At 45.3% G+C, this 26,376-nt stretch overlaps 1 protein-coding gene and 1 long non-coding RNA gene across 4 annotated transcripts in view; one reads left to right on the forward strand and one right to left on the reverse strand.

Moving 5' to 3' along the window:
• Positions 1-1,146: 1,146 nt before the first annotated feature.
• LOC137164880 (uncharacterized) lies at positions 1,147-7,554 on the reverse strand. 2 transcript variants are annotated; one of them, XR_010923230.1, is made up of 3 exons: positions 7,440-7,554; positions 5,331-5,467; positions 1,147-3,087 (listed from the first exon to the last, which is right to left on the reverse strand). It is a non-coding gene; the product is annotated as an uncharacterized lncRNA (long non-coding RNA). The 2 variants fall into 2 exon arrangements; XR_010923229.1 differs by lacking the exons at positions 5,331-5,467; positions 7,440-7,554 and adding exons at positions 3,621-3,693; positions 4,614-4,700.
• The window catches only part of NUFIP2 (nuclear FMR1 interacting protein 2), a 29,222-nt gene continuing 9,681 nt past the window's right edge, over positions 6,836-26,376 (forward strand). For both annotated transcript variants that reach the window (XM_067565905.1, XM_067565906.1), the window contains exons 1-4: positions 6,836-6,951; positions 7,137-7,548; positions 14,461-16,176; positions 25,700-25,732. In XM_067565905.1, coding sequence (XP_067422006.1) covers positions 7,290-7,548; positions 14,461-16,176; positions 25,700-25,732 — 2,008 coding nt within the window. In that variant the 5' untranslated portion in view covers positions 6,836-6,951; positions 7,137-7,289. The remainder of the gene's footprint in view (positions 6,952-7,136; positions 7,549-14,460; positions 16,177-25,699; positions 25,733-26,376) is intronic.

Genomic DNA, 26,376 nt, shown 5'->3' on the forward strand with positions numbered 1-26,376 from the left:
CCTCGGAGTTCACCACCAGACGCCATAGATAGTATCCTTAACATGATCTTTCTTTGTGGCCATAAACAACATACATAGTATAATGCAGACATGGAGTTCAATGACAGTCGCCACTTTACCTAACATGGACAAGATTATTATGAAACCGAACTCCAAATGAGATGCAATATTACATTCTCTTGGTAAAGTAGTCACTGAACCCAATGAGAACATGTGCACCCTTACCTTAGAGGTGAAAGGCTGCAAGAGCAATCTGGTCCCCTTTGTATGACCCTCTCCTGGGCAGATTATACCTGTGTCTGACAAAGATCTGAGTAGTCCATGACTCTTGTACATTAACAGCAATTGTAGAGTTTGTCCTGCCAATAGGGTATTTCTGAACATAATTAAAATAGATTGAATTGACTCTGCTTGGCTGGATGGGACTTGAGGAGAAACAAGGAAGTGGTGAGTGAGCCCTTCAGGAGGGGATGAGACTGCAGGGGATGATGCTAGATGCAGCCACTGCAGGAGGGGTTTAGATGTCTTAATTTAGGGCCTGTCAATCCTGGCTCACCCCTTCGGAGATGCATTCTCTGCTGGCTTCATTTAGTGCAATGCCTCTGCGTCTGCAGGAAAAATGCATTAGTCAATGGCTCAATGTTATTGATTTGGGGCTTGATCCAGCTTCAACAAGATAAATGGGAGCCTGACCTCGCCCTTGTTCCCGAGTCAGTCCATTTCTTGGACGGAGGGCTGAATGGGCAGTTTGCCATGGACTGCATGCCATGACCCTGTGTAAGGCTGCCTGCAGTGGCGGGGGGTGTGAGGGCCAACCTCCGAGCAGACTGTTAGGAAGCAGGGCAAAAACCCCAAGTGGGCAGCGTGTTCAACAATTAGACTTTGCCACGCAATTATCATGTGTATCTCTTCAGGCACTATAGCAGCCTTAACATGGAGTCACAGACAGTCTCCTTCGGTACTCCGATCTATCTCATGTGAGCCTATCTTTGTGACAGATGGTCGCTGACGTAAAGGATCACAACAATATTCAGGTTACACCCAGCCCCAAAGAACCAGTCACTTATCTTCGGTCAATCGCACCTTAGATATCACACCCAAGATAATGATTGTAGCCAATCCTATGATAAACTATCTAAAGATTTATTAACTAGGAAAAGGAAACCATAGAGTTATTGACAAGGTTAAAGCATGTAAACAGATACACAAATGGATTACAATTTTAAATGTCCAAAGGTAATAGAAGCTTCTATAAACAGCAAGCTCTCTATGTCCATTAGGGCTGACCCAGGCTAAACAGCTGGGGATCTCTGGCTTATGCCTACAAACACTTTGCCCTCTAGAGTTCAAGCAGCACAGAGATAACCATAAACAAAAGGAACACGGTTTCTCTCTCTCCTGCCATGTGCTCTAAAGTACAAACTCATTTGATTGGGGGTGGGAAAGAGTCCACATGCATGACTCCTCTTCATGGGGAGGAGAGCAGAACAGCAGAAGTCTTTTGTCCTGTTGCTGACAATACACAAGGAAATCCCAGTTATGGAGTCCCACAATACTTCCACTGGTATCAATGGACCTTTCCTTTTGGGAAGGGTGTAACACTTTCTGTTGAAGATCAGCCCCTCACACTAATTAATGTCTCTCTCCTGGCTGGTGATTTACACAGTCACAGAGGTTCACAACACAACTGCTCAAATATTGCCTTACAATATGGGATACAGATGTTCTAAGCAAGATTAGTGCAGGCAGCATCTCACACGTATTCAATAAAGTTTAAGTATTGAACAGATTGTTATAATTCTATTATAACAATACCAAAACCCAGGGAGCCAGCTAGCTTCCAGCCATGTATTTGTCAGTGTTCAGCTGAGCCAGGGGGACCTTCGCATCAGCTGGCACCTGCTCTGCTAGTGTCACAACCCCTAAAAAGAACAAATTGCAGCCACCTTTAACATGGACAGACAGTCCCCAGAAACTACAGATCGCAACGAACTATGCAAGACCACCCAGAAACGATGGAGCACAGCAGGCTGGGACCCACAGTCTCTACAAGCTCACCTCTGTATTCAAGATGATGGCTTGTAGACTTTACATGCCTGTAAGGGCTTTTCCCTCTCCACAGCCCCTCTACTTCGGTTTCCCTCTGGCCAACGAAGGTCCTTCAGTTTGCAATCACCAGTACTTTCATTTACGAGGCATACACAAATTCCCACCCTCTTTCAGTACCTTGTTTCAGCCAGCAGTCTCAAGGGCTGTATAGGGAGTCAGGCAAAGCCTCTCTTCCCTTCTGGGCTGGCATACAAACCCTGTGCTGGGTCAGTGGGGCAGCTGCTGCCTATTGCCTAATCAAGCCTGGGCAGTGGTTCAGGCTGCATAGGCTGACGGCTGCCTCCCCTCGGGTAATCAGGCCACTGCCCAGCTAACCTGCTCTGCTGCCGCTCCGCTATAGACACTGGAGCGAGAGAGGGCTGGCCAGAGGGTCACCCCCCAGCACCCTGTTACAATGCCACATCTGGCCTTTGAGCTGCACGTTGGGATGCCCTCATTCTATTTGCTACCTGCAAAATAGAGGTGCATAGAGACCTGGCCTCCGCAGTGTCTGGAGATTTTTGCAGGTTTCGGTGTCTAATGTAATCCTGACAAGACGGCACTTCTGAGAAGCAAAACAGACAGTTTTGAAGCCTTTCATATTCAAACAAGTTCTGCACTGCGGTTACTAAATATTGCTCATACATAAAGCTGATTTGTCCATACCTATGTCTGTGTTCTCCAAAGTCTTTTGAAGTTTATTTCTCCAGCCAGTTTATAAGATTGAAAATAAAATTCTTCCAGCTCACCAGTAAAACACCAATGTGATTAGAGTATTTCCTCGATTTGAGGCTTGTGTCCTAAACAATGAGAGCTCCTTTGATTATTTATATAGAATTTCAAAGGACCATTAATCCTTACAATTTGTGTAGCCTAAAGTTAATGATGACAGTTGCAGACCATTTTAACCAAGTGTTAAGCTGCCCCAGTACCTTGTAATGTGTTAAAAGAAACTCGACTTGTGTGGATGGTTTAGCAAAGATCTCAGGCTCCTCAAATCTGTAACAAGAGGAAGAAAAAAAAAGTGTGGGAGTTAGAATTATGGTGGGAGAATTTTACCACCTACACTGCAAAAATCCACCCCCTGCTGTTTGATTTGTGAACTACCAACTACATTCCATATAAATGAAACTTGTGATCTGTAAGCTCTGTGGGGCAGGCACAGTGTCTTTGCACTGGGCCCTGATTTGGATTGGGATCTCTGGGTGCTACTGAATTATAATGATTAAAAATGATGTATATTAAGGTTGCAAAGTCAAGCACTCAATAGTTAGGAAATGTCAGTTTTACAGTTGTCTGTGAAGTGTTAATCCAGCCCCCTTGTGTGCATGCATTACGACAGTTTTTAGTTACATGATCACATGCTCTTTTTTCCAAAGGATGCCTGCCTTATTCAGTGCACAGGGTGGATGGTCTCGGGTAATTAAGCAAAGCAGTGCAGTGAACAACACTGTAGTGCCTGAGCCCACGCCCATAAGGGAAATAAGGCATGAATTCTTAAGTCAGAGTAATTAGTCATTGGAACAATTTACCAAGAGGTGTGGTGGATTCTCCATCACTGGCCATTTTTAAATCACGATTGGATGTTTTTCTCAAAGAGCTGCCCTAGGAATGAATTTAGGTTCTATCATTATTATTATTATTATTTAGTTCTCTGGCCTGTGTTACACATGAGGGCAGACTAGCTAGATGATCATAGTGGTCTCTTACTCCCTTCTGGCCTTGGAATCTATGAGACCCAGCAGCCTACCCTATCTCCCTCTGTTCCTGTCCTACCCAGTCTGCCCACCTCCTTTGCTCCTGTCCCTTCCCACCCTGCTCTTGTCTCTGCTCTGCTCTGCTCCTCACTCCTCTGCATTCAAGCCAAGATGCTTTTTCCTTCTCCTCCAGGCTGCCTGTACACTGTGACTGTGGGGCCTACTTCCGTTCCTCTGTCTGATCACGTATCCGGGCAGAGTTCCTCTGAGCTGTGTCCACTGACTCCTTAGCCACTTTTGAGGAGCAGTGGGCGCTGTCTGGGGTTCTCTGCTCAGTGTCCCCTTCAGGTTCCCTTCATTTAGCCCTTTGACCTTCACACCTGTTCCTGTTTTTTCATTCAAACTTGTCCCTCCTAATCAGTTGAATCCTGGGCTCAGCAGCTCCTCCCCTTAGACTGGGGGAGGGGCTTTTAGCCATGGCAAGCATGTGCCCGTCCACATACTGGAACCCAAATAGTACCAAAGACAGTCTCCCTGCTCTCAGTTCTTGTAGCCAGCAGCTCCTGAGGCCCAGGAGTAGCAATTGCAAGGAAAGTGCTGCTAATCCCTGGAGCACAAATGGGTTACAATCTTAAATTTCAAAAGATAATAGAAGCTTCTATAATCAGCAAGCTCTGTTCCTCCTTTAGGACTGATCCCGGCTAAGCATCTGCGAATCTCTGGCTTCTGCCTACAAACACTTTGCCCTCCAGAGTCCTGTACACCCATGGAGCACTCTTAGCACTAGATGCAAAGTTCAGAGAATGTAGCTGCTAAACTCTAACAAACATCTACTGAGCATGTGCAAGTGGTGATTTTCAGAGAATTGCTCTTCTGCCAAATTGTGGTGGATTTCACAAGGACAGCAAAAGGCAGCTTTCTGACTCCAGAATGATGATGACTCTTTCCCTGGTCAAAGTCCCCACTGCAAAGTATTGCTACAATTTTTTAACAAGAACATTGTAATCATTTTTTAACACTGGCAAAACAACCTATTTTCCCCTAACCTTATTCTCAGAAATGACAGAACCATTTTTGCTGAAGCATTCCAGAAAAATTTAGTCTAAGGCAGACACCAGCATGGAAAATGTCAGCCCAAAGAGTTAAAATTTGGCAAAATAAAAGGAACTGAAAACAGGGTCTTTCCTGCAGCAGAAAGTGTTAGGCAACCTTAATTATAGGTGTTGCTGCCTGCGCCTCGTATAATACTAATAATTTTCGGATTAGATCCTAAAGGCATTAAACACAAATACAATACTGGAATTGTAAGAATTCACAATTTCAATATAAATTTCAATATCAAGTCACATTTGAAAGTATATTTGAATGACAACCTAAAAATATAAAAACCATATGCACATTACTGGATTGATATTTGAGGGTTGAAGCTTATTTAAGAAGCTCTGTCATCTAAAAATACTTCTACAGCTCCAATCTCTTACTAATGTAATTTCAATAATGGGTAAAGATTAATTCTCAGTAAAAAATATATTTTTTGTACTTCACCTTGTTAGTTAATTTAGAGCTGGTGAAAGGTGCTGACTAACAGCCATGAGGACTGACGGCCTCTCTTTCTCCACAGAACAGGCACATATATGCTGTCGTGTTCGAGGTGCCATGCATTAAACCATTCACGTGAAGTTCTGATTAAAAGCAACACAAAAGTTGGCATGATAGAAAAGCATAGCCTGGAACAGCATGTGCATTCACTTGCAGAGCCATGAGGGTAAACTAGTCTGCGTGATTCTGCTTCTAGGTAAAACTATAGGCTTCCAACTTGTCTGGGTGTCAGATTCAACCCAAATACTTTGTACAGAGCAGTCAACATAAGACATGACACTAATGGCACTAGAACACTTTTTATTCTGGAAGGCTGTCCCTAAAATAGGCTATTTAGAATAGTGGTATCATCTGATAGCCCTCAACTTCCCAATTCTGCCATCACCTTGTTTCAGCATAGATGCGCCAGTAGATGAGCTACATCCTCAACTTTTCTAATATACACAGAACCGAGAGGAAAACCACTTGATACAGAGCCATTTCAGAAAGTTAGACGCCTACAATGTGGAGCAGAGAACTGGAGTGAACAGGAGTGTTGTATCTAAGACACAGGAGGTAATTGTCCCGCTCTGTTCAGCACAGCTGAGGCCGCAGCTAGAGTGCTGTGTCCAGTTCTGGGTGCCACATATTAGGAGTGATGTAGAAAAATTGGAGGGAGTTCACAGGAGAGCAACAAGAATGGTCAAAGGTTCAGATACCTGGACGACCTGTGAGGAGAAGTTAAAAAACCTAGGCATATTTAGTCTTTGGGAAAGGAGTCTGAGAGGTGCCCTGGTAACAAGTCTTCAAATATGTGAAGGGCTTTTATAAAGAGAATGGTGGATCAATTGTTCTCCATGTCCACAGAAGGTAGGGCAAGAAGTAAGGGGGTTAATTTGAGCAAGGGAGATTTAGGTTCAGTATTCGGAAAAGCTAACTATATAAGGGTAGTTAAGCTGTAGAACAGGCTTCCAAGGGAGGTTGTGAAATCCAGATACTGGAGGGTTTTGAGAACAGGATAGGCAATGTATGTAGAGTTCCCTTTTGAAACTTTAAATGTTTAGTCTTTCCTGTACAAAGGAATAGTTGGTTAAAAGTGTACTGTGCCCTTTTAGAAAATTACACAGACACTGCATTGTGGAGCTTTATAATCCCTTCACGGAAATTAAAAGATTAGCATCTGAATACAATGCAAAATGAATCCAGAATACAAAATGATTTGCAGACTTCTTTAAACGTTTGCATGTTTGTTTATTGATTTATTTATTCGAATTCCTGTCCAGTTGGGTCGGTGGCATTTCCCTTGTGCTTCAGCCCCCCTCCTTCGTTAGCACAATAATATAAGAGGAGAAGGGGCCGTTCGCAAAAGGGGGCCGAGGGGAGGAAGCAGAGCCCATGCCGAGAGAAAGCACCCATCGGCTCGCTCCAGAAGTGGAATCTGCTTGGCTCCACCGAAACCTGCTTGTTGGTGGCGAGTGTGGAAAGTGCTGCGTGCAGAAAGCGGCGTGAAGGAGACGGGCAGAGCAGAGAGCGAGACAGAGACCATAGTGCTGACGTTGGAGGCCCAACCCTTGTGAGGTTGCAGAGGGTAAATTGCACGGGGCTGGTTGGGGAGGGAGGGAGAAAGCGGAGGGCGGGCTGGCGGGTGGGAGGGGAGAAGAGGCCCTGGAAGTTTCCTGATTGCTGGAGGGAAGCTGCCAGTCTGCACGGCTCCCCCCCAGTCAAGCCGCGCACTCGTGAAAGAGACACACACACACTTCTCGTCTCCCCCAGCAGCCGGAGTGCGAGTGACCCGTGTGTGCCCGGCGAGCAGCCCAGCCCAGCGCAGCCAGGCCAGGCCCGGACCGGACCGGACCGGCCCGGAGGGTGCAGCGAGGCGAGCGCGCAGCATCCAGCCCGCCAGCCAGCGAGCCCCAGCCCCTTTCAATGGAGGAGCAGCCCGGCCAGCCCCAGCCCCAGCCGCACAGCCAGCACCACCCGCACCCGCACCCGCACCACCACCCGCAGCCGCACCACCACCACCACTACTACTACTACAACCACAACCACCACCACCACCTGCAGCAGAGCCCCTACCTGCCGCACGCCGCCGCCGACGGCCCCAAGGCCCCGCCGAAGGCGCTGCTCCGGCATGAGCACAAGCACGCCGCCGGGCCGCACCCGGACCCGCCGCGGAAGAGAACAGGTGCGGGAGCGGGGCCGGGCTGGAGGGGGAGCGGGGCCGGGGCTGCGTGCAGGGGAGGCCGGGGAGGCCCAGGCCCGGGCGGCGGGGACAGGGGCCTGCGCTCCGAGGGCGGCGGGGCCGGGGCCGGGGCTGGAAGTCGGGCCGGGGCCGGGCCGTCCCGCGGCTCCCGCCCAGGCTCGGAGCGTGGCCGGGACGGGGGAGGCCGGGAGCGGGGCCCTGCCGTGTTGTGTCGCCACCTCCCCCGGGAGCGGCCCGGCCCGGCCAGCGTGACCTTCCCGGCTCCTGCCTGACTGAGGCCGGCGGCAGGGAGGCGCTGCCCAGGCAGGGGCGGCCCGGCTCCCGCTGGCCCTCGGCCGGGGGCCGCTTCCTCGGGCGGGGGTTCGGCCGCGGCCCGCACCCCACCCCCGGCCCGGCTGGAACATTCTCCGCTGCTCTCGGGCCGCTTCCTGTCCGCCATGTTGGGAGCCGGAGCCGGGCCCGGCCGGCGCGGGGAGCTGCCGGCCGGGCCTAAGGGGCCGGGACTCCCCTCCCCCCCCTGCGCCGGCCCCACCCGGGCCCGCCTCCCGCCGCAGCGGCCCCTTGGCTAGGCCTGGGCGGGGGAGGCCGCTCCGGGCCCCCGCTCTGTGGAGCCGGCGCCTCGGCGCGGCCTGCTCGGGGCTCGGCTCAGCGGGCACGTTTCCCGCCCCCCCCCCCCCCCCGGCGGGGCGGCTGGGAGTCGGGGCGGCTGGGCCTGGCCGGGCGGGGAGGCCGGGGGCGAGGCCCGGGGCGGCTGGGGAGGGGCGGCGCGCTGTGGGGGAGCCTGGGCGGGGCCGGGGCGGTGGGCGCGCGCGGCCGGGCGAGGCCTGGGGATCCGTGTGGGGCGCTGGCGTGGGGGGCGGAGGCCTCCCGTGGGGCCCTGGCTGGCGGTAGCAGCACATGGCCGGGGGCAGAGGGGGGGCGCAGCACGGTGGGGTGAAGCCCCGGCAGGCCAGGAGGCTGCCCGCAGCCCCTTCCCTGCCAGCCCCTCGGTGGCACTGCCGGCCCCGGGCACCGGCCGGGGGAGAGGAGCTGGGCATGGAGGCACTCATTTGTGCAGTGACGATGGCTGGGTTGAGTCGTCTTCCCCCGCTCCTTTGTGTGACTCCAGGGTGTGCTGGCCGCCTTCCTCCTCAGAGAGGTGTCTTCCTTCGGGATGGGAAGGGAAGGGAAAACTCGCAGGCTTTGGTGTAAGTCAGTTTAATGTGCGTTTTGTCCAAAAGCTCCCCGCTCTCTGAGTGGAGAGCAAGGCTGGGCGCTAGGTTAGGTGGCGAGATTTGAGGAGAGCGCCAGGCTTTACTGGCGTGAGACCTCGGTAAGCAGGATTAAGCTTACATTGATTTTATGAGGGCTCCATGTTTGACAGTTTCCAGAGCATCACATTTGAAATATAACATTTGAGTGCAGTGTGCAGTCAGAGAGCACTTCTCAGAGAACCTTTGGTGCCCTTCAAATGTAGGCAATGGCAGCTTTGCCTCTGTGTGTGGAGAAACTGTGCAGCCTCTTTAGACTATGATGGTATTCTGGATTTGCTGAAGGAGCAAAAAGAAATTACTTGGCTAATAACATCATAGCAATAGCTTTCGAAAGCTGTGATTCGGCAAATGGAATCTTAGGATTTTTCCTCACCGTTAACGGGACTCCACATGGGGATATGGGTCTGCTGGCCCAGATCTGGTTGCAGCAGTGGGACTTGAGTAAATATTAACTCTGTATAATATGGGACCATTCCTTCTGACAGATCCCCAAGTGCTTTTCAGGTATCTTTAGGGATTGTTTTATCTACCACTGAAGAGCAGCAGCCTTTGGGGTGCAGTGGTTGTTTAATAAATAATAGACATCCTGGCCTACACATTGGTTTAAGGTTGCAAAGTCAAGAATCCTGTATCCATTTGAAACTATGGGTGGGATCTTAGGTGTATTTGAATTTGGCAAGGTTACACTGTGTGTTCTTCACCAGGGCTAGAGTATCATTAATAACATAAGAGGTCAGGACCTTAGTTTTTCATCTGATGCCATAGATGGCAATTTCAGCAATGCAGAGCATCTCTCACCTCCCAGCATTATGTTGGCATGTACTGAATTAACACCCCCAGTGCTGAATGGCCTCTTGAATCTTCAGCACCTTAGAAGTAGGGGATGCTTCTGCCAGTACAGACCAAATCCTGTCATGCCTTGGTCAGTCTACATCTAAAATTTAGGTCAACCTACCTGCATCACTCTCAGATGTGAAAAATTTCACAGCCTGTTCAACATAGTTAGGTCGACCTAACCCTTGCTGTAAGTGCAGCTATGTTGACGAAAGAATTTCTGTCAACCTAACTACTGCCTCTTAAGGGTGTGAATTTACTACAGTGACTGAAAAACCCTTCCATTATGGTAGCAAGTGTTTATGCTACAGTGATGTAGTTGCAGCTGTGCTCCTTGTAGCACTTGTAATGTGGACACACCTTTGGTTTTTGAGAGCCTAGGCTGTGGCAGTATGATTGCAGAGGTATTGGGTTTTTTAACAGCACTATTGGCTGGTATTGTGATATAACTGTGCATGCACAGAGGAAATGTTTTTCTTGTTGTAGAATTAAAACTAAATGAACTGTAAATCTCCACAATGGTCCGGTAATATGTAACAAAAATGTTTGCTCTGATCAGTTAGTTCAAGCATGGATTAGAATGTGTTCTCTTTAGAACTAATGCTGTTCTTTTCCCCAGAATTAACCTTAACTTATGCCTTCAGGATAAGGGCTTTCAATAGGAAAAGACAAGCATTGATATCACATCTGACAGTGGCAGGGGCCCGACACCAGCACTGATCTTGGTGCAAAGGTCTAAGTGGTGATGCCATAGCTCTGGCTGTTCTCTCCACTGTCCTGACATAATTTTGTCTAGCTATTTAAATATTGTATTAAAAATAAAATGTAGTAGTGCTTTTCCATAACAAATCATTGGTCAAATTGTAAAATGTGACATGACAATGAATAACAATACACATTCATTTATTTGACACACAATTCAGCATCAGCATTTTAAGCTTCCTGAAGCTTTCTGGGGGAGAGACAGCATATTGTCTTGTGATCAGAAAAGCATTCCTCTCTGGTTTTCTTACTTTGCCTGCAAAATGGACATTGCAGAGCAGTTGCAACATATCTTCCTTTCATTATCCAGGTAAACTCCTAGCTTGTGTATTAATGGAAGGAAGGCTGTATTCGAAAGTAGAGATCCCAGCCACTTCTCTGAGGGCTTGATTTTGCTTCCATGGAAGTCAATGGAAAAACTCCCATTGTCTTCCATGGCGCAAGACTATTCTAAGTGATTTTATAACTAGCAGTTCAGAAAGTCCTTCAGAGAATCCATTCCAAATACCTCACTTCCGTTCATTGAAAGCTAAACTGTTGGGGTAAGGGATCTGACCCTAAATTCATTGAAGTCACTCTGGAGTTTTTTATTTACATTGGCCTCTGGAGAGGGCCCTAAAGGCTGTTTTCAAGGAGTTGAAGGGAAAACACTCCAGATATTTCTCTGGCCCATGAACCACATTAGCTACATTTTACGATTTTTAATTTTTTTTTTGTATCTATTTCCCTGTTATGGAAGGTTATTTGCATGTCTGGTGAATAAGACCACAGAAATTTGAAATTGTGTTAGCATCTTTCTACCAAGGACAGTATTTAAACATGGCTCTCCAGAAAAGCGGGAACTAAAGCAGGCTGATCTCCACTGCACAGAGTCAGCTACAAGATTGGGACCAGAGTTTCAAATCTGTGTGGCCAGGGCTTTGTTTTTAAAACTCCTATTACTTGTGCGTGCACTAGTTGTGGATGCTTACTGATACATCATAGTAAACTTAAAAAAGCTGTTAGAATGCCATGTCTTTTAAAGTCTTTTTAGTCTTAAAATTTTCATGGAGTTGCCCAAAAGGCTATTAGGGACCTGGTCTGTATCAGAAATAGATGTCAAGATGTTCCAAGCCTGCATGCAGATGAGTCTTATGCCCACCTGCAGATGATTGTGTAATAGGAGACTGATTTGGGTATATGCTGAAACAAGTTATTAAACAAAATAACTGAATAAATAATACCCAAGTTAACTTCCCAATGTATCCAAAGGCTGTAGTCTGCACTTGGATTAATACCTGTCAAAATACAGCTTAAAAGTGGTGTTCTCTGGTCTTTTTTTGGGGTGCAGGGCCAAATAAAACATCTGGAAACACATTTCTCTGTTTCTAAAACTTGACAGTGGCAGAATAAACTTCAGTTTAAAGTGTACTTTTACACCTGTCAGGCCAAGACCAGGTATTCCAAGCATTAGCTTGGAGAGAATTTACACAGTTGTTATAAGTGTCTGAAAACTGGACTTGAAACTGCTGACACGCTGTCTTAATAAAATCAAAATCCATTGCCATTTTTCTCACTCCTGCTGCATAGTGGTCTTAGGATCATTCTCTTTATTTTGTTTCATTAGCTAGTGCTCTCAGATTTCTGAGTCACAAAAGGCCTTATACAGTATCTTCTCCTTGAAAAGACTTGCTCTCTGCATATCATCCTAAAACAAAATAATTTTCAGTCCTTGGCTCATCTGTCAGAGTGCCGTCAATCTCTGCCTTCTTCAGGTTGAAATATTTATGGTCAACAATATTAACACCACTACATAATTGGACAACTTATAGCAGTTGCTGATAGTTACACACTGTCTTACCTTGTTTAACCTCCCTCAACAAACTGAGCCATGGGTTTCTTGCAAGAGTCTCCTTGTTTGAGTTCCACAAGATATGAGCATTTACCCTCTGATGCCTGGCAGCTGTATATAGGCACTACAGCAACACAGCTGCAGGGATTTTTCTCTTGCTGTAGCAAATCCACCCCCTTGAGAGGCGGTAGCTAGATTGATGGAAGAATTTTTCCACTGACCTAGCTGCATCCTCAGAGCGGGTTAGGTCGACTTACCTGTGTTGCACAGAGCATGAACTTTTTCACAGTTCTGTACGATGTACCTAAGTTGACCTTAGTTTTAGGTATAGATCAGGCATGAGGCTTAGGCTGCCAGTTTTGAGCATAGTGGTTTAATAATAATAATAATTCCTACTTGGAAAACCATTCACTCTGAACTTGCTAGCCCAGGGTGTCACCTCTGCTTTGCGCTGCAAGCTATATTAAGGCAATTGCAGAGATGCCAAGATGTGTCTGGCCCCATCCGTCCTTGCAGTTGGAGTGGTGAGCCCCCTCACGCACAATCCCCCTCCCCACCAAAAAAAAAAGTTGGGGGCAACAACCATGGGTCCCCTTCTTCCTCCCAAGAGCTATAGCAGGCCCTCCCTCTCCAGAGGGGTGGCAGCGCGAACCCTATCACTTAGCCCAGCAGCTGGAGGTATACTGGCTTTGGTGAGTGGACTGAGCCCACTGCATTCTTCCCCAGTCACAAATACAGCCCTCTGGGGGGGTAGTGTTGTTGGGGCCCTCCAGAACTGTTGGTCTTGGAGTTATGTGCTGTTCAGGTGCATGGGACAGGTCACACTTGGCTGCAGACATCACTGCAGTAGTTGTATCTGGTCATGGTTTTTGAACGTCTGTTTACAACCACATGGGCTAGAAACCAGTTTTTTCTATGGACGCTGAGATTCTGATGTAATCACATGAACCAGTAAGCTGGGGACCTAGGCACGGCCATGTATTCCATTTTCCCCAGGATGTTCTTGTAATACTGCAGTTTTTCAATGGCTTGGCCTCACAGTGGTGGAAACGTTCACATGAAGAATTGAAGATTCTTTCCAGTGTTGTTATCTTTTTAAAGCTAATAACTCCTGCAGGGAAGTGGTGGTATAAGCAGCGCCTCTGATTACTTTCAACATTATTCTGAAGTGAGGGAACGTAACAATGGGATATTTCCCAAAAACTTTTCCAAAGTTCATGAGCACTGGAAGACTTATATTCCAGCTGGTGCTTGGAGAGATGATGAAGTGAGAGTTAGGGCTATTTGTGTCTCTCTGTCTGGGTGCAAAAAGCTGTGTTTGAGAAGCAATGGCAAGGTGGAAACTTAACCAACTAGTGTATGAATTGGATTAAGTCCTGTTGATCAAGGGAGTCTTTAAAGTGGGTTGTGTAGCAATGCCCTAAGCATTCTTAAACTTATCAGACTCAAATCATTACCGTATCTCTTTAAGTGAATACAGATTTTACTAGGAAAGTAGCATTTCTTTATTCATCTTCTCTCCAAAAATACAGTAACAACAAATGTGGTATTTGGTCATGGTTAACTAACCCCTCCTCCCCCCACAGTAACATAGCGGTATCTGTCACTGACATTTGTGCACTTAAACTTTGCATGGCAATCTGTTCTAAACAGGTATTGCAGACCTTAGAGATGGCAGGAGATTATAAAAGTTGGTCCTCTTCCTAATAGGCTGGGTTTTAGGAAATTGACTGTGCAAAGGTGGAAGGCCCAGCCATCCAGTCGTAGCTTCTTGGGAGTGACTTTTTCCTCTTGCTTGACCTGGAAATCCAGAATAGCACTTAAGTTCTCTTCAGCATTGTGAATAGCCTGATTGCTTCCTAGATGCAGAGTGAAGAAAGTAAGATGCAAAGGGTTATAGTCTGATTTTTGTAAAGAGCCCAGAGTCATGCTAGATATCTTATTGCATGTTACCGCCAATAGAGGAGTGTGTCCTTCTAGTTGGATTTCTGTGCTTACCTCCTTGCATTGAGGTGAGAGAGTGTGCTTTACTTTGTCTGTAAGTGGTAAGGACCTGCTTTCATATAGCAAAGAGTAGACACATCACTGTTTTAAAAAGCCTATTTGAGGAAGCTGGTTATGCTTAGGGGTTTAATGATAGCTTTTTTAATCAGAAATTTAACATTTCACATTTTAATTCTTGTCTTTTTATTATTTTTGCTTATTTTTTTTTAGGTTATGGAGAGCTGAACGGTAACGTGGGAGAAAGAGAAGTATCATTAAAGGGCCTGTGCTCTGATGAAACAACCAACCCATCTTCCAGGGTACTGAATGGCAGCCAGCAACTTGTAGACACTAATGTAAACTCAAAGCAGACTCTTAAGGCCAGCACCTTTGGGAAAACTGGAATCAAACCCAAGAACTTCATTCAGAAAAACAGTATGGACAAAAAGAATGAGAAATTTTATGAGAATAAACTTAGAGAAAATCAATCCTCAGACAAGCCAGAGGCAGTATCTATTCCAAATGGTGTTGTAACGAATAATTCTGGTTATATCACTAATGGCTATGTTGGCAAAGGGGCAGATAACGATGGTAGTGAGTCTGAGAGTGGATATACTACACCTAAGAAACGGAAAGGCAGGCGTAACAGTGCTAAGGGTTGTGAGAACTTGAATCTAGTGCAGGAGAAAATAATGCAACAAGAGATCAGTACCCCATCCTTAAAACAGGAACTTGAGAGTTTCAAGACCGACTATAGTGAACAAAAGGGGAACAGAGTTGACAATACTAAGCCTGTTTGGAAGTATGAAGCTGGGGCTGGAGGAGCAGGCCGTGGGAAAACTGGGGTAGGGGAGGTGCAACGAAAAAACTCTGATGCCAAACCTGGGATTAGCAGCAAAAAGTTTGATGACCGGCCCAAGGGGAAGCATGCATCAGCAGCTGCATCAAAAGAGGACTCGTGGACCCTGTTTAAACCACCTCCAGTTTTTCCAGTGGATAACAGCAGTGCTAAAATAGTTCCTAAAATAAGTTATGCAAGCAAAGTTAAAGAAAACCTCAACAAAGCAGCTCAAAATCCATCTTCATCTACATCGTCCTCATCGTCTTCGTCATCTACTGGAGAAACTCAGGCCCAAACGCCAAGTCGACTGTCTCAAGTCCCCATGTCTGCTATGAAGTCTGTTACTTCTGCTAACTTTTCGAATGGGCCAATTTTAGCAGGGACTGATGGAAATGTATATTCTCCAGGGACCCAGCCACTGCTCACAACTGCTGCTAGTACTTTAACATCAATCGCTTCTGAGTCAGTACATCAGGACATAAGTACAACTTCAATAGCCCTTGAACAAAAGAAGTCTAGCCTTTTTATCTATCCTTCAAATATGCAAACTGTGCTTTTGGGTGCAGCACAGGTAGATCTGCCATCTCAGACAAATCAGCAGAACCTGGGGGATATCTTCCAGAATCAGTGGGGTTTATCGTTTATAAATGAGCCCAGTGCTGGTCCCGAGACTGTTGTTGGGAAATCAGTGGATAATAAAATAATGGAAGTGACATTTCAAGGGGAATATCCTGCTACTTTGGTTTCACAGGGTGCTGAAATCATTGCCTCAGGAACTGAACAACCTGTGTTTCCTAAGGCTTATGAGCTGGAAAAACGGACTAGCCCTCAAATACTTAGTGGTATTATAAAGCCTGGGACTGTTAGTGAGATTGGAGTCTTGTCAGTGGAGCCACATCACATAGGTGACCTGCAAACGGCAGACGCCAGTAGCCACGGTGCTTTAGTGTTCCTCTCAAAGGACTATGAAATAGAGAATCCTTTGGCCTCTCCTACGAACAATTTGTTAGCCTCCACCAAAGATCAGAGGTACCAGAGAGGCCTAGAAAGGAAAGATAGCTGGGGTTCTTTTGACCTGAGGGCTGCTATTGTATATCACACTAAAGGTAATGGTTTAACTTCTTTCCTAATGGAGCTCTCTTAATTGGTTTGGAAAAATACAGTCCTTCAGTCTAAAGGTTGCATGTCTTGATCAGTACTATATTAAGAATGGCCTTCTTGCTCACAATCCAGAGCGTATAGGAAGATAGTTTTTAAAATACTCTAGCAGTCACTTGATTTATTCATTCAAGCTATACTAAAGGTACTCACTTCCCCATTCGTGTGGGTAAATGTATGTGATGTTGGTAGGGGTAACAGCTAGCAGATGTTTTACCTTTGGTGCCTGTCTGTGTGTTTAACCTTTTAAACCCATGCACGGTAAGTAGATCTTCCAAAACTTCCTGATGTTGGTGTGTAAAGCCTCAGCAATGGCCTCACTGGTTCACCTGGTCTGTTCTTCTTGTTTTATCTTATGGTTGTCTGTCTCAGAAAACACTTCAGAGTGTGCTCTTAAAAACAGAGCTAGGTGTCTGAGACATGAGACGAATATTTACAACTAAGAGCCAGTAGAACACAATGACTAAAATGACCTTCTTGTTTGGTCAGAAGAGTTTGAATGTTCACAAGCTCCCTGCCTCTTCTTGCGAGCTCAGTTAGCTAGGTGTTCCTTCTGGCAAACTGTTGCTTATGTCCCTTTCCCAAAATTCCAGGTCATCAGCCTGTCATTTCTTAACGCTTTATGTGCTAGTATTCTCACTGGGAATAACATAGTGTTCATCCATTTATTTTTATCTAGGTCTTCAGGATTCTGTTGGGTTTTCTTTTAATTTCCTGAAGCAGAACTTTCGAATTTTAGAATTTCTTGTTCATTGCATCTGTTGTCTCTTGAATCTTAGCCAGCCTTTCAGAGAGAACCAGTGACACTGGAAAACTTGGGAAAGGGAATGTTGTTGTTAAAGTTCCAGACAAGCCTTATCTTGCCGTGTCTGGGGATTTCTGCAATAATTGCAAATTTGGATTTTTGTTTTTGCTAAGCCTTTTTTTTTTTTTAAATATTTTTTTAAAGAAATGTAGTAGCCATTGTGTTACCAAGATTCTTTAGATCTCTCTCTTTCTTCAGTCAACTGTGCAAGACAGTCTCCAGCTAAACAGTAGTTGCAACAGTAGAGGTGATGAATGCTCCCCTTCCACGTTCTACGAAGGCGATACTAACTCAGCCAGGCTTTGAAGTTAACTTTTTTTTAGTATGCTGGAGTTAATCATTGTCAGTGGCAGAAATAAGCACTTAACTAGAATCAAAGCATTTCTAAAATAATCATGCAACTTTTCTTTTCTGGCTGTTCCCGCCACCCACACCTATACACACTTTTGTTTTGGCCCATCCAGAGCAGGAACCCCCGTCATACAATGAATCTGGGATGTGTTTGGGTTGAGCTGGCGTTCTGTGCCTCAACCTCCTTCCCAGGTACCTTCTTGATTTCTCAAGTTACCTTCTCCTATGCCAATTTCAAGACATCTTGATTTCTGCCTTGAAGACAATAGGTGGATGGCTCTTGTGATAGATGCCATGTAAATCATGTGACATGGGTTGCCAGAAGAACCTGAGCTTGCATATTACCTTTCAGTACCCACTAGATGCCTTTCCTGGTTTGGGGAGTGGAAACCAGAGTCCAAATTTGAGTGTCTTCCATTTTGCTGTGTCATGGTTCATCTGTATGTTTGCATTTGTTCTGAAAGGGTTCCAGCAGAGCTTGGAGCATGCTTTCTGAGCTGGCATTTTGTGGAGACATACTGCTCATCCTCACATACAGCTACCCCTTAAGGCCATGATCGTGCAATCAAATCCTGGTGGGTGCCCAGGCAGAGCCCTATTGAAACTGGGGTGCTCCACACTGGTGCAAGGGTCTGTGTACCCAGATCCAGTTACAGGATTAAGGCCATAGTCAGTGATCTGTATGTATGGTTGAAAATACCAGCACCATTTTCTGTTTATTTTCTGTTGGCCTACAGTCAGACCACAGCACTGAAGTAAACCACTCTAATAAAATGTCTAGCAAATAAAGTTGCGGAGTAGGAAGAACAGCAAAATAATGGTAAATCCCCCAGACTTCTGCCACTGTTTGTCGTGTGCAGTTTCCCAGTGTCCCTGATAGTTCCATGTTTACTTAATAGGAATAGGGCAGTTATCTATCTCCCAATGGCGAGAAGCTGAAAGCCTGACTTGTGTTCTAGTTTTGGGGGATATTTGTGCTGATGGGTGAATAGTTAGTGTTTGGATTTAATTGTTGGGGAAAAATTGCACTCTCCTCAAGCAAATAATCAACCTGAAAAGAGAGAGGTGTTGATGGCTTGCATCTCAAATATGTCCTCTATCTTAATCTAATAAACCTGGTAGTTGAGTCCTAGTAAAGCCGGGATGGTTATATTGATGATACTTTCTGTACATGTATGTTCCTTCTGTGAGTTTGAAAGTGCTTTACAAAATATGATTAAGACTCTCAGCTTCCAATTGAAAGGTGTTACCCCCTTTTTTTTAATGGGGAAAATTGAGGCACACAGCAGTAAAATGACATAGACAACTGGGAGTAGCACATGAATTGTAGTCCTGTGCTCTAAGCACCGGCCCACATTGTATTTCTGGGCAGGATGCACTTTCTTATATAAGAGTCCTGCTCTTTGGACTGAAGAATCCCATGCACAGCTACAGACTGGGGACCGATGAGCTAGGCAGCAGTTCTGCAGAGAAGGACCTGGGTTACAGTGGATAAGAAGCTGAATGTAAGTCAGCAGTGTGCCCTGGTTGCCAAGAAGGCTAATGGCATATTGGGCTGCATTAGTAGGAACATTGCCAGCAGATGGCGGGAAGTGATTATTCCCCTCTATTCGGCATTGGTGAGGCCGCATTTGCAGTATTGTGTCCAGTTTTGGGCCCCCACTACAAAAAGGATGCGGAGAAGTTGGAGAGAGTCCAGCGGAGGGCAACAAAAATGATGAGGGGGCTGGAGCACAAGACTTATGAGGAGAGGCTGAGGGAACTAGGCTTGTTTAGTCTGCAGAAGAGAAGAAAGAGGGGGGAATTGATAGTAGCCTTTAACTACCTGAAAGGGGGTTCCAGGGAGGATGGAGCTAGAGTGTTCTCAGTGGTGGCAGATGACAGAACAAGGAACAACGGTCTCAAGTTGCAGGGCGGGAGGTCTAGGTTGGACATGAGGAAAAAGTTTTTCACTAGGCGGGTGGTGAAGCACTGGAATGGGTTACCTAGGGAGGTGGTGGAATCTCCATCTTTAGAGGTTTTTAAGCTGCGGCTTGACAAAACCCTCACTGGGATTATTTAGCTGAGGTTAGTCCTGCTTTGAGCCTGGGGTTGGACTAGATGACCTCCTGAGGTCCCTTCCAACTCTGATTCTATGATCTGTTACTGCATTGCTGGATATGGAAATTCTTGGAGTGGAATGATTGGTGTACCCATTTGCATGTACCCATTGTGCTTTTTCCATCCTCAGTTTGTTAGGCACACAGGTGTCAGGGCGCTGGAAGCATGCTGAAAGGTATGGCAGTGCTTGCTTGTGCATATATTTTTTCCTCCTTCCTTCTCTCTACAGAAGTCTTTTTCCCTCCTTTGCCTCCATAGTTCCGTTGATGTTAAGGCCAAAAGGGATCATTATGATAATCTAGTCTGACCTCCTGCATAACACTGGTCCTAGAATTTCAACCAGTCATTTCTGTAACAAACACAACTTCAGGTTGAGCTAAACAACCTGTCTTTGCTGACAACTCGTATGTCTCAAATGTGTACTGCAGTACTGTAAAAGGAATGAACTACGTGATCAGAGAGTATAGCTAAATGAGATCTTGCAAGCTAAATATTGGGCCCAGTTGCTAGATGGTTGGAGATTGGATAGTAATTTCTGAATGGGAGTCTGGAAAAAAACACAACCCTGCAGGAGGTGGTGTTGACTAAGCAAGCGGCTTCACTTCCCTCGGCCTCAACGCTGACCCAGTCATAGCATAGCGTTAGGGGCTACTGGAGTGGCATCTCTGTAAATGAGATAAAATGGTGATTTTTACTGATTTTTGTGGCACCTTGTCCTTGTTTAAAAAGAAAAGAGTAAGGTATAGTTATCCTAGCTATATTTTAGCTGAAGTAACTATGTTCTGATTGCTTAAATTCTTCCTTTTAAAAAGAGTATTTCATATATTAAACTGTCATGTATTGTAGCTTTTGTTTGGTTAAGACAGCTGCCATGTTCCAGGTCATTTCAGGGATTCCTCTGTAGGATGTGTTTTGGGATGGAAAGCTGTGTAGTAAGAATATTGTTAGCTAAAGGAAGAATTTGTCTCATTGCACAGTAGCAAAGACCACAGAAGAGGTGGGGAAAGAAAACTAAAGTTTTTATATTCACAGTTCTTTCCTGCCCCTGGGTTCCTCTCAGTGTCCTGCTTTGTTGCTTCTCTGCTGCACCATGTGAAGATACCAGAGCAGCATGGGATGTAGAGCAAAGCTGTGTGGGCCCGCCAGTAGTGGCTTTCACGGGAATGGTGAACTAGGTCAGAAGAAATAGAAGAGCTGTGAATACAGCAGTTTTGTCTTTTGCTTCTAAAAAAACCCAAAAACCTACTTTTCCTTCTGTGAGGTGGAAGAGATTAGGTCTCAGTTTGACACTTTGTTTTGGGGGTCCGGAATGTGAGAAAACAGCTGTTTTCCCCTCCCCCCTTTTGTCTCTTTCCTTCTTATCAGGATCCATTAGCTAATGGCTACAACTGTGGTACAGAGTTACTGAAGAGCCATGCTGCTTAGTTTTAGTCTTCTGCATTGTTTCCTATGCAAAATCAGAATGTAGTATAAATCCCTGCAACCAGCAAGTAGGGACAGAAATCAGACCACAGGGAAGCTGATATTAAAAGCCTCCTTCTCCCTAGCTTCCTTTTTAGTTCTGTTTCAGGCAGGATGTTTATGGTTGACATAGTAAATTGAAATAAACAAACATCTAACACATGGCACTACTCAAATAAAAAGCTTGTGGGCCCTGGCATGCTGTCTGGAGGGAGCTTTTATGGCAGTTAAGTATCCATTTTTATGTTATAATCCTATCCAGGTTTCCGTCCCCCACAAGGTCAGGCTCATCTCATGTCGTTAGAGCCGTGTATGTGTGAGGCTTGGGAAGCACATTGAAATCCATGTAGCTGTGTCTCCATGCAGATCCAACTGATAACATGATGCTAGATTTCCTAGGCTTCTACAAAGAAGAAGTAATTCCATAATCTTGAGCTGTCTGACTGGACACTGCTGGAATGCTCTGCTCCAGACATCTCACAAGGTCAGCAGGAGGAGAGAGCTCCTGCCGGCCAGAGCTGAACCCCGGTCCAGTGGAATTTAAGGGCTTTATGGAGCAGGGACCTGGAGAGCCCAAAGTTTGGGAGACCTCAGGGAGGACGAGGGACCCGTTGACCCTTCCTTGTTCTCTGGGAAGGGTTTGCTAATGAAATCTCTTTGGGTTTGTGGGTCCCTTGAGGTGAAAAAGCACCATTTCACTTGTCATTGTTTCTACAAATCCAGTATGTCTCTCCCCTTGCACACATCACCAGTTCTTGAGGCTTTGTAGTCTTTGGGTTGTAGTCCTGGAGCAGGAGCTGACTGTGTATCTTTGGTTAGACAGTGTGTGTGGCTTCTCTCACTTTGAAGGAATAAGTTACTCAATTCCTTGTAAAGTTTTCCTTTGTATTTCTCGGTGTTAAAGAAATCTCATCTAGGGAAAGGAGAGCGTGGAAATAAAAGAAACTTTTTGGAGCCGTGTCATTGCTTTAAATCCTGTGGGGAGCAGGGAGAAGTTACAGCTCATCAGCTCCTATAATCGTGTCTGAGGAGCTTCTTACAGTTCCAGAGACCACGAGCAGTAGTCTAAAAACAGATCCCGCAATGCAGAGAGAATGGAAAGCAGGAAAATCGTCCTATTGAAGAATGTCTAGAATTGTAGGCTAATCATTCCAAATCATGCAGTCATCCTTTTTCTCTGTCCTTCACCCCTATAGTCTTTGTCCTGGTTAATTGGAACGGGTTTTCTACAGAGGTTATTTTGTAGAACTGCCGGATATGAAGGGCCAATCAGTGAGGCACTGATATTTGTATAATCAGTGTGAGAATGAGGATCTTGCGCCAATGCTTTAGAAATAGTTCTAGATCATTATAACCTGTGACATAATCCAGAACTACAGGGAAAACTCACAGGTTCATTACAGGAAAAGTTTGTAAAACAAAAAATCCAACATGAAGATTAATTGAAGTGTTAATCTCACTAGTTCTCTTGTAACTAGCTGGAGAGAAGTATTGTTCCTTCATGAAACAGTGTTTCAGCAGGTAGATAAAATGCTCAGCTAGTAGAGGGTAACTGCATTTCAGTGTTCTGGATCAGTCAAAGGATAGGCACGTGTGCTTGTTCTTATTTAGCATTTAAATCCATTCCTTGTCAGAATAGTTAATTCCAGGTTTATGGCAGTCTGCCTCAGACTAATGTGATGAGGTTGTGAATTATGTTCATTCTTCTGGATTTGTCAGACTGTAGGCTTCGGTAATCATTACTTCAAGCTAGCCAGGGTTTACAGGATACTTTGCTCTAATATCCCCCTTCCCTTCTACCTGTCCTTTTTGGGAGAAAGAGAGAGATCACATTCGGAGGCGAAGGGCTGGTTTATACTGAAAAGTTACATTGACGTAGCTATGTCTCAAGGTGTGAAAAATCCACATCATTCAGAGACCTAGTTAAGCCAACCTAACCTCTTGTGTAGACAGAGCTAGGTAGATGGAAGAATTCTTTTGTTAGTCTAACTTTCACCTCTCAGAGGATGATTACCCACAGTGACAGGAGAACCCCCTCCATCACTGTAGAAGGTGTCCACATTGAAGTGGTCAGTCATTAGCCACTGTCAGAAGACAGGATACCATTGGTCTGATCCATATGGCCATTCTTCAGGGTTTCAAGTGTGGGCATAGCTTAAGCAAGCTGTGTCCTTTTACATTCTTTTCTCTTGGGTCATGTCTACACAACAAAACTACGTCGACCTGAGTTACGTCAGTGTACAGCTGTCGTCGTAATTGCGTTCTTTCGGTTGTCCGTGCTAGGCTCCTTGTCGGCAGTGCACGTGCTCGCCAGGACTGATTGTACTGGCAGTGTGGGGCATTAGGAGATGGCTTCTGAAAGCTGGTGACAGTTTGTGTAAGCAACGCAGCATCTGCGCTGGCACTGTTGGCCTGACTGCATCGACATTGACATTATACCTCTCTCAGAGGTGGAGTTAAGTCAATGTAGCTGGACAGTTACATCTGCAGGAGCGAAATTTTAGTGTAGACACTTCCAGCTACGTAAGCTACCTTGCGTCGACTGAACACTGTAGTGTAGACAAGGCCTTAAATCAGACATTTGACAACTTTTGGCCTTTCTCATTTATTCCTGTGAGCCTGTTTTCCAATGTCGGACGTGTTCTGCTGTAATCTAGCTTTCACTCTTGTGGCATGTGATGCAGTTAGGATCGAATGAAAGCGCAGAAGCAAATAACTTTTCCTGCTCTTTTTTTTGGGGGGGTGGGGTGGGGGGGAGGTATGAAAGGGTGGTAGTTTAAGTGGTTTGAACTTATCTTTGTTCTAATGTAACAGATTTGAATCATTATTGGATAGTAAATTGTTAATTGTTCTGTAGTTATCAAGATGGCTCGTGGTTTCAAAGTGTCTTTTCCTTTTTCCTTCCCCACCCCATTGGAGAAGGCTGTTCGGAAAGGTGATGTTCTTTAGCAGCTAGGAAAAGATGCATCCAACTTGTCGTTTTGAATGGGGAAGTGCAGGGCTGCTTTGCACTTTCAGTAGAAGCTTCGTTTCGCCTCCTGGAAGGCTACGTTTCACTGAAGAGAGTGGTCACTTATGGCACCTGCCTCTCGGGCCGTTTTGAGGCTTAGTTAATGTTTTGTAAAGCACTGACTATCGTTTGATGAGTTCAGAGTATCGCTGTTGTTTTCATGACATGATAATAGCAGGCCTAGTATAATTTTGTGACCAGGTTTGTTACAGAAGGCCTAAACATGATCTGAATTCTCAGTGAATTTATTGATGCCCAAAAGCTTGCCATATAAGCAGACAAGAGACAGGTGGGGGATGGGAAGCAATCATAAAGCAATTGATTGAGGTGGTATTTGGCACATTCTAGGTTCAATCCATTGATTTTGTAGGTATTTCTCCCCCATCTTCCCATGCTGCCTGATTTTCTCATTGCCCAGTTCCAGCCTTTGTAGACCCCCACTTCCATCCTTCGTGTTAGTGCTGCTGTTTTACCTGTTCTTGTCCATTAGCTAATTCCTGCCCGCTTCTGATCCACATCCCGCTTATCACGGTTACTGGGTTCACTCTCGGAAAATAATTTTTAAAGTTGATTTCTTTTATTTTGCAGCATGTCTGCTCCTTTCCCACAAGTACAACAGCCACATTTCCAATATTAAGACACACAAACCTCTGTAAATATTTTTAGCTATACAGTAAAAACCTGTTAAATGGATAACTTTATTTCTTTTCAGGAGGACTCGATCTGTTCTGAAATATAGTTTGGCTTCCTTACAGAAGTCACATTTTGTGTTGTGTCTTCCCTTCTGGTATCCTGTATGTGAACTCGTTTAGGAGATATTCATTTAAAAGAGCTTCACTGTATTTCTTTGTTATGGTTAGGTAAATAGAAAATGTGCATTATTTTAACGAGCATTTGTTTAAATGGGCTCCATGATGCTTTTGCAATAAAAGCTGCATCGAGCAGGTAGCTGGGCAACTTGTTTGGTGTTTCTGTGCAAACTTTTGCATCTCAGGCCTGTCTACCCTAGAAAATGAAGTCATCTTAACTACATCACTTGGGTGTGTGAAAAACACACACCTCAGAGTGGCATAGTTGGAGCAAGCTAATTCCCAGCATAGACAGTGCCAGGTCAACCGAAGAATTCTTCCATCGACCCAGCTATCACCTCTCGGGGAGGTGGATTACCTGTGCAGACAGGAAGTAGTGTCTGCAGGGTGCAGCTGTAACATTTCAAGAGTAGACAAGCCGTCTTTCTCTGATACGTTTGCAGAAATGCTTCTTACTGGTTTCATGGGGATCTTAGTCAAATACCATTATGCATGCCATGCTTTAGCAGACTTGTGCTGTGAACCAGGAGAAACTCACTTTTTCTGGCAGTTTTAATTATACATGCTGTAACTGTCTACTCATAAAAATCAGCACTTCAAGCTACTTGTAGAGGCTGTAATAGTTGCTTCCAAGGATGTTCCAGTCAGTATAGTAAACCTCGAGTTAGATAGTGATTTGTAAGACTAGAAAATGGCAAGTGACGCATCTCATTTTTGTCTAACTTCTGAGGCTGCATTACAGCTGCTTCTAGGCCTCTTATTACCAGATAATTCAGGCCTAATTCCCTTCTGTAACACCAGTGTAGCCTCATTAACTTCAGTGTTATTGCAGACAGAAATTGGCCCTTTGTCTGATAACTTCAGTGCAACAGTTCTAGTACAGTGCTAAGTCTGGAAAATGAAAGCATAACACTCTTTTTCTTTTGCCTTCACAGAAATGGAATCTATTTGGAATTTGCAAAAGCAAGGTAAGAATTTAAAAAAATAAAACCGATCACACTAGTAATAGTCGGTCTTGGTTTATCATATTGTGAAGCAGTGTCCTGAGTAAAGGCAGTCAGAGGGCGAGATGTCTGGGGCTTGGCTGACCGCTAGCAGCTCCCAGTGACTCTAGCTGAAGAGGTGGGTGCTCGGGATTGGCGAGAATCTGGGCTGTAAGCCACATCATGAAGGGCAAAATGTAAAAAAAACAAAAATATCAGGCTCGGTCTAATAACTCCCTTATTTTTGTAATTGCTGGTGTCAGACTTCACCCAAATACCAACTTTAAACTTTCATATGTATCCAGATTTCAGCTGTAAAAATGAAGTTTCTTTTCACTTTTGGGAAGAATGCTAAATGAAGACCTTTGTACTTTTGCTGTATTACTGCACTGATCGAATGTTGAGAGCAAGCACTCATCTGTGTGGAGTCAATTAGGCTCTTGAATGCATTGGCTGGAGGTGCTGTTGCTGGGAGTCCACTGGAACACTGCACAGCTCTTTTGTGTAGAGGAAGTAGATCACTGACATGTCAGAGCAAAGAGGAAACTGCCTTTTGAATTGTGGCAGTTCAGTGAGGGGAAAAGTGAACAGTTAGCGAAGTGTTTTGCTGTTTTGAGGGTCTCCTGCCC

Source organism: Emydura macquarii, unplaced genomic scaffold (assembly GCF_026122565.2).
Source record: "Emydura macquarii macquarii isolate MOO-44397 ecotype Brisbane River unplaced genomic scaffold, CSIRO-AGI_Emac_v2 contig_2699, whole genome shotgun sequence".
NCBI lineage: Eukaryota > Metazoa > Chordata > Testudines > Chelidae > Emydura > Emydura macquarii.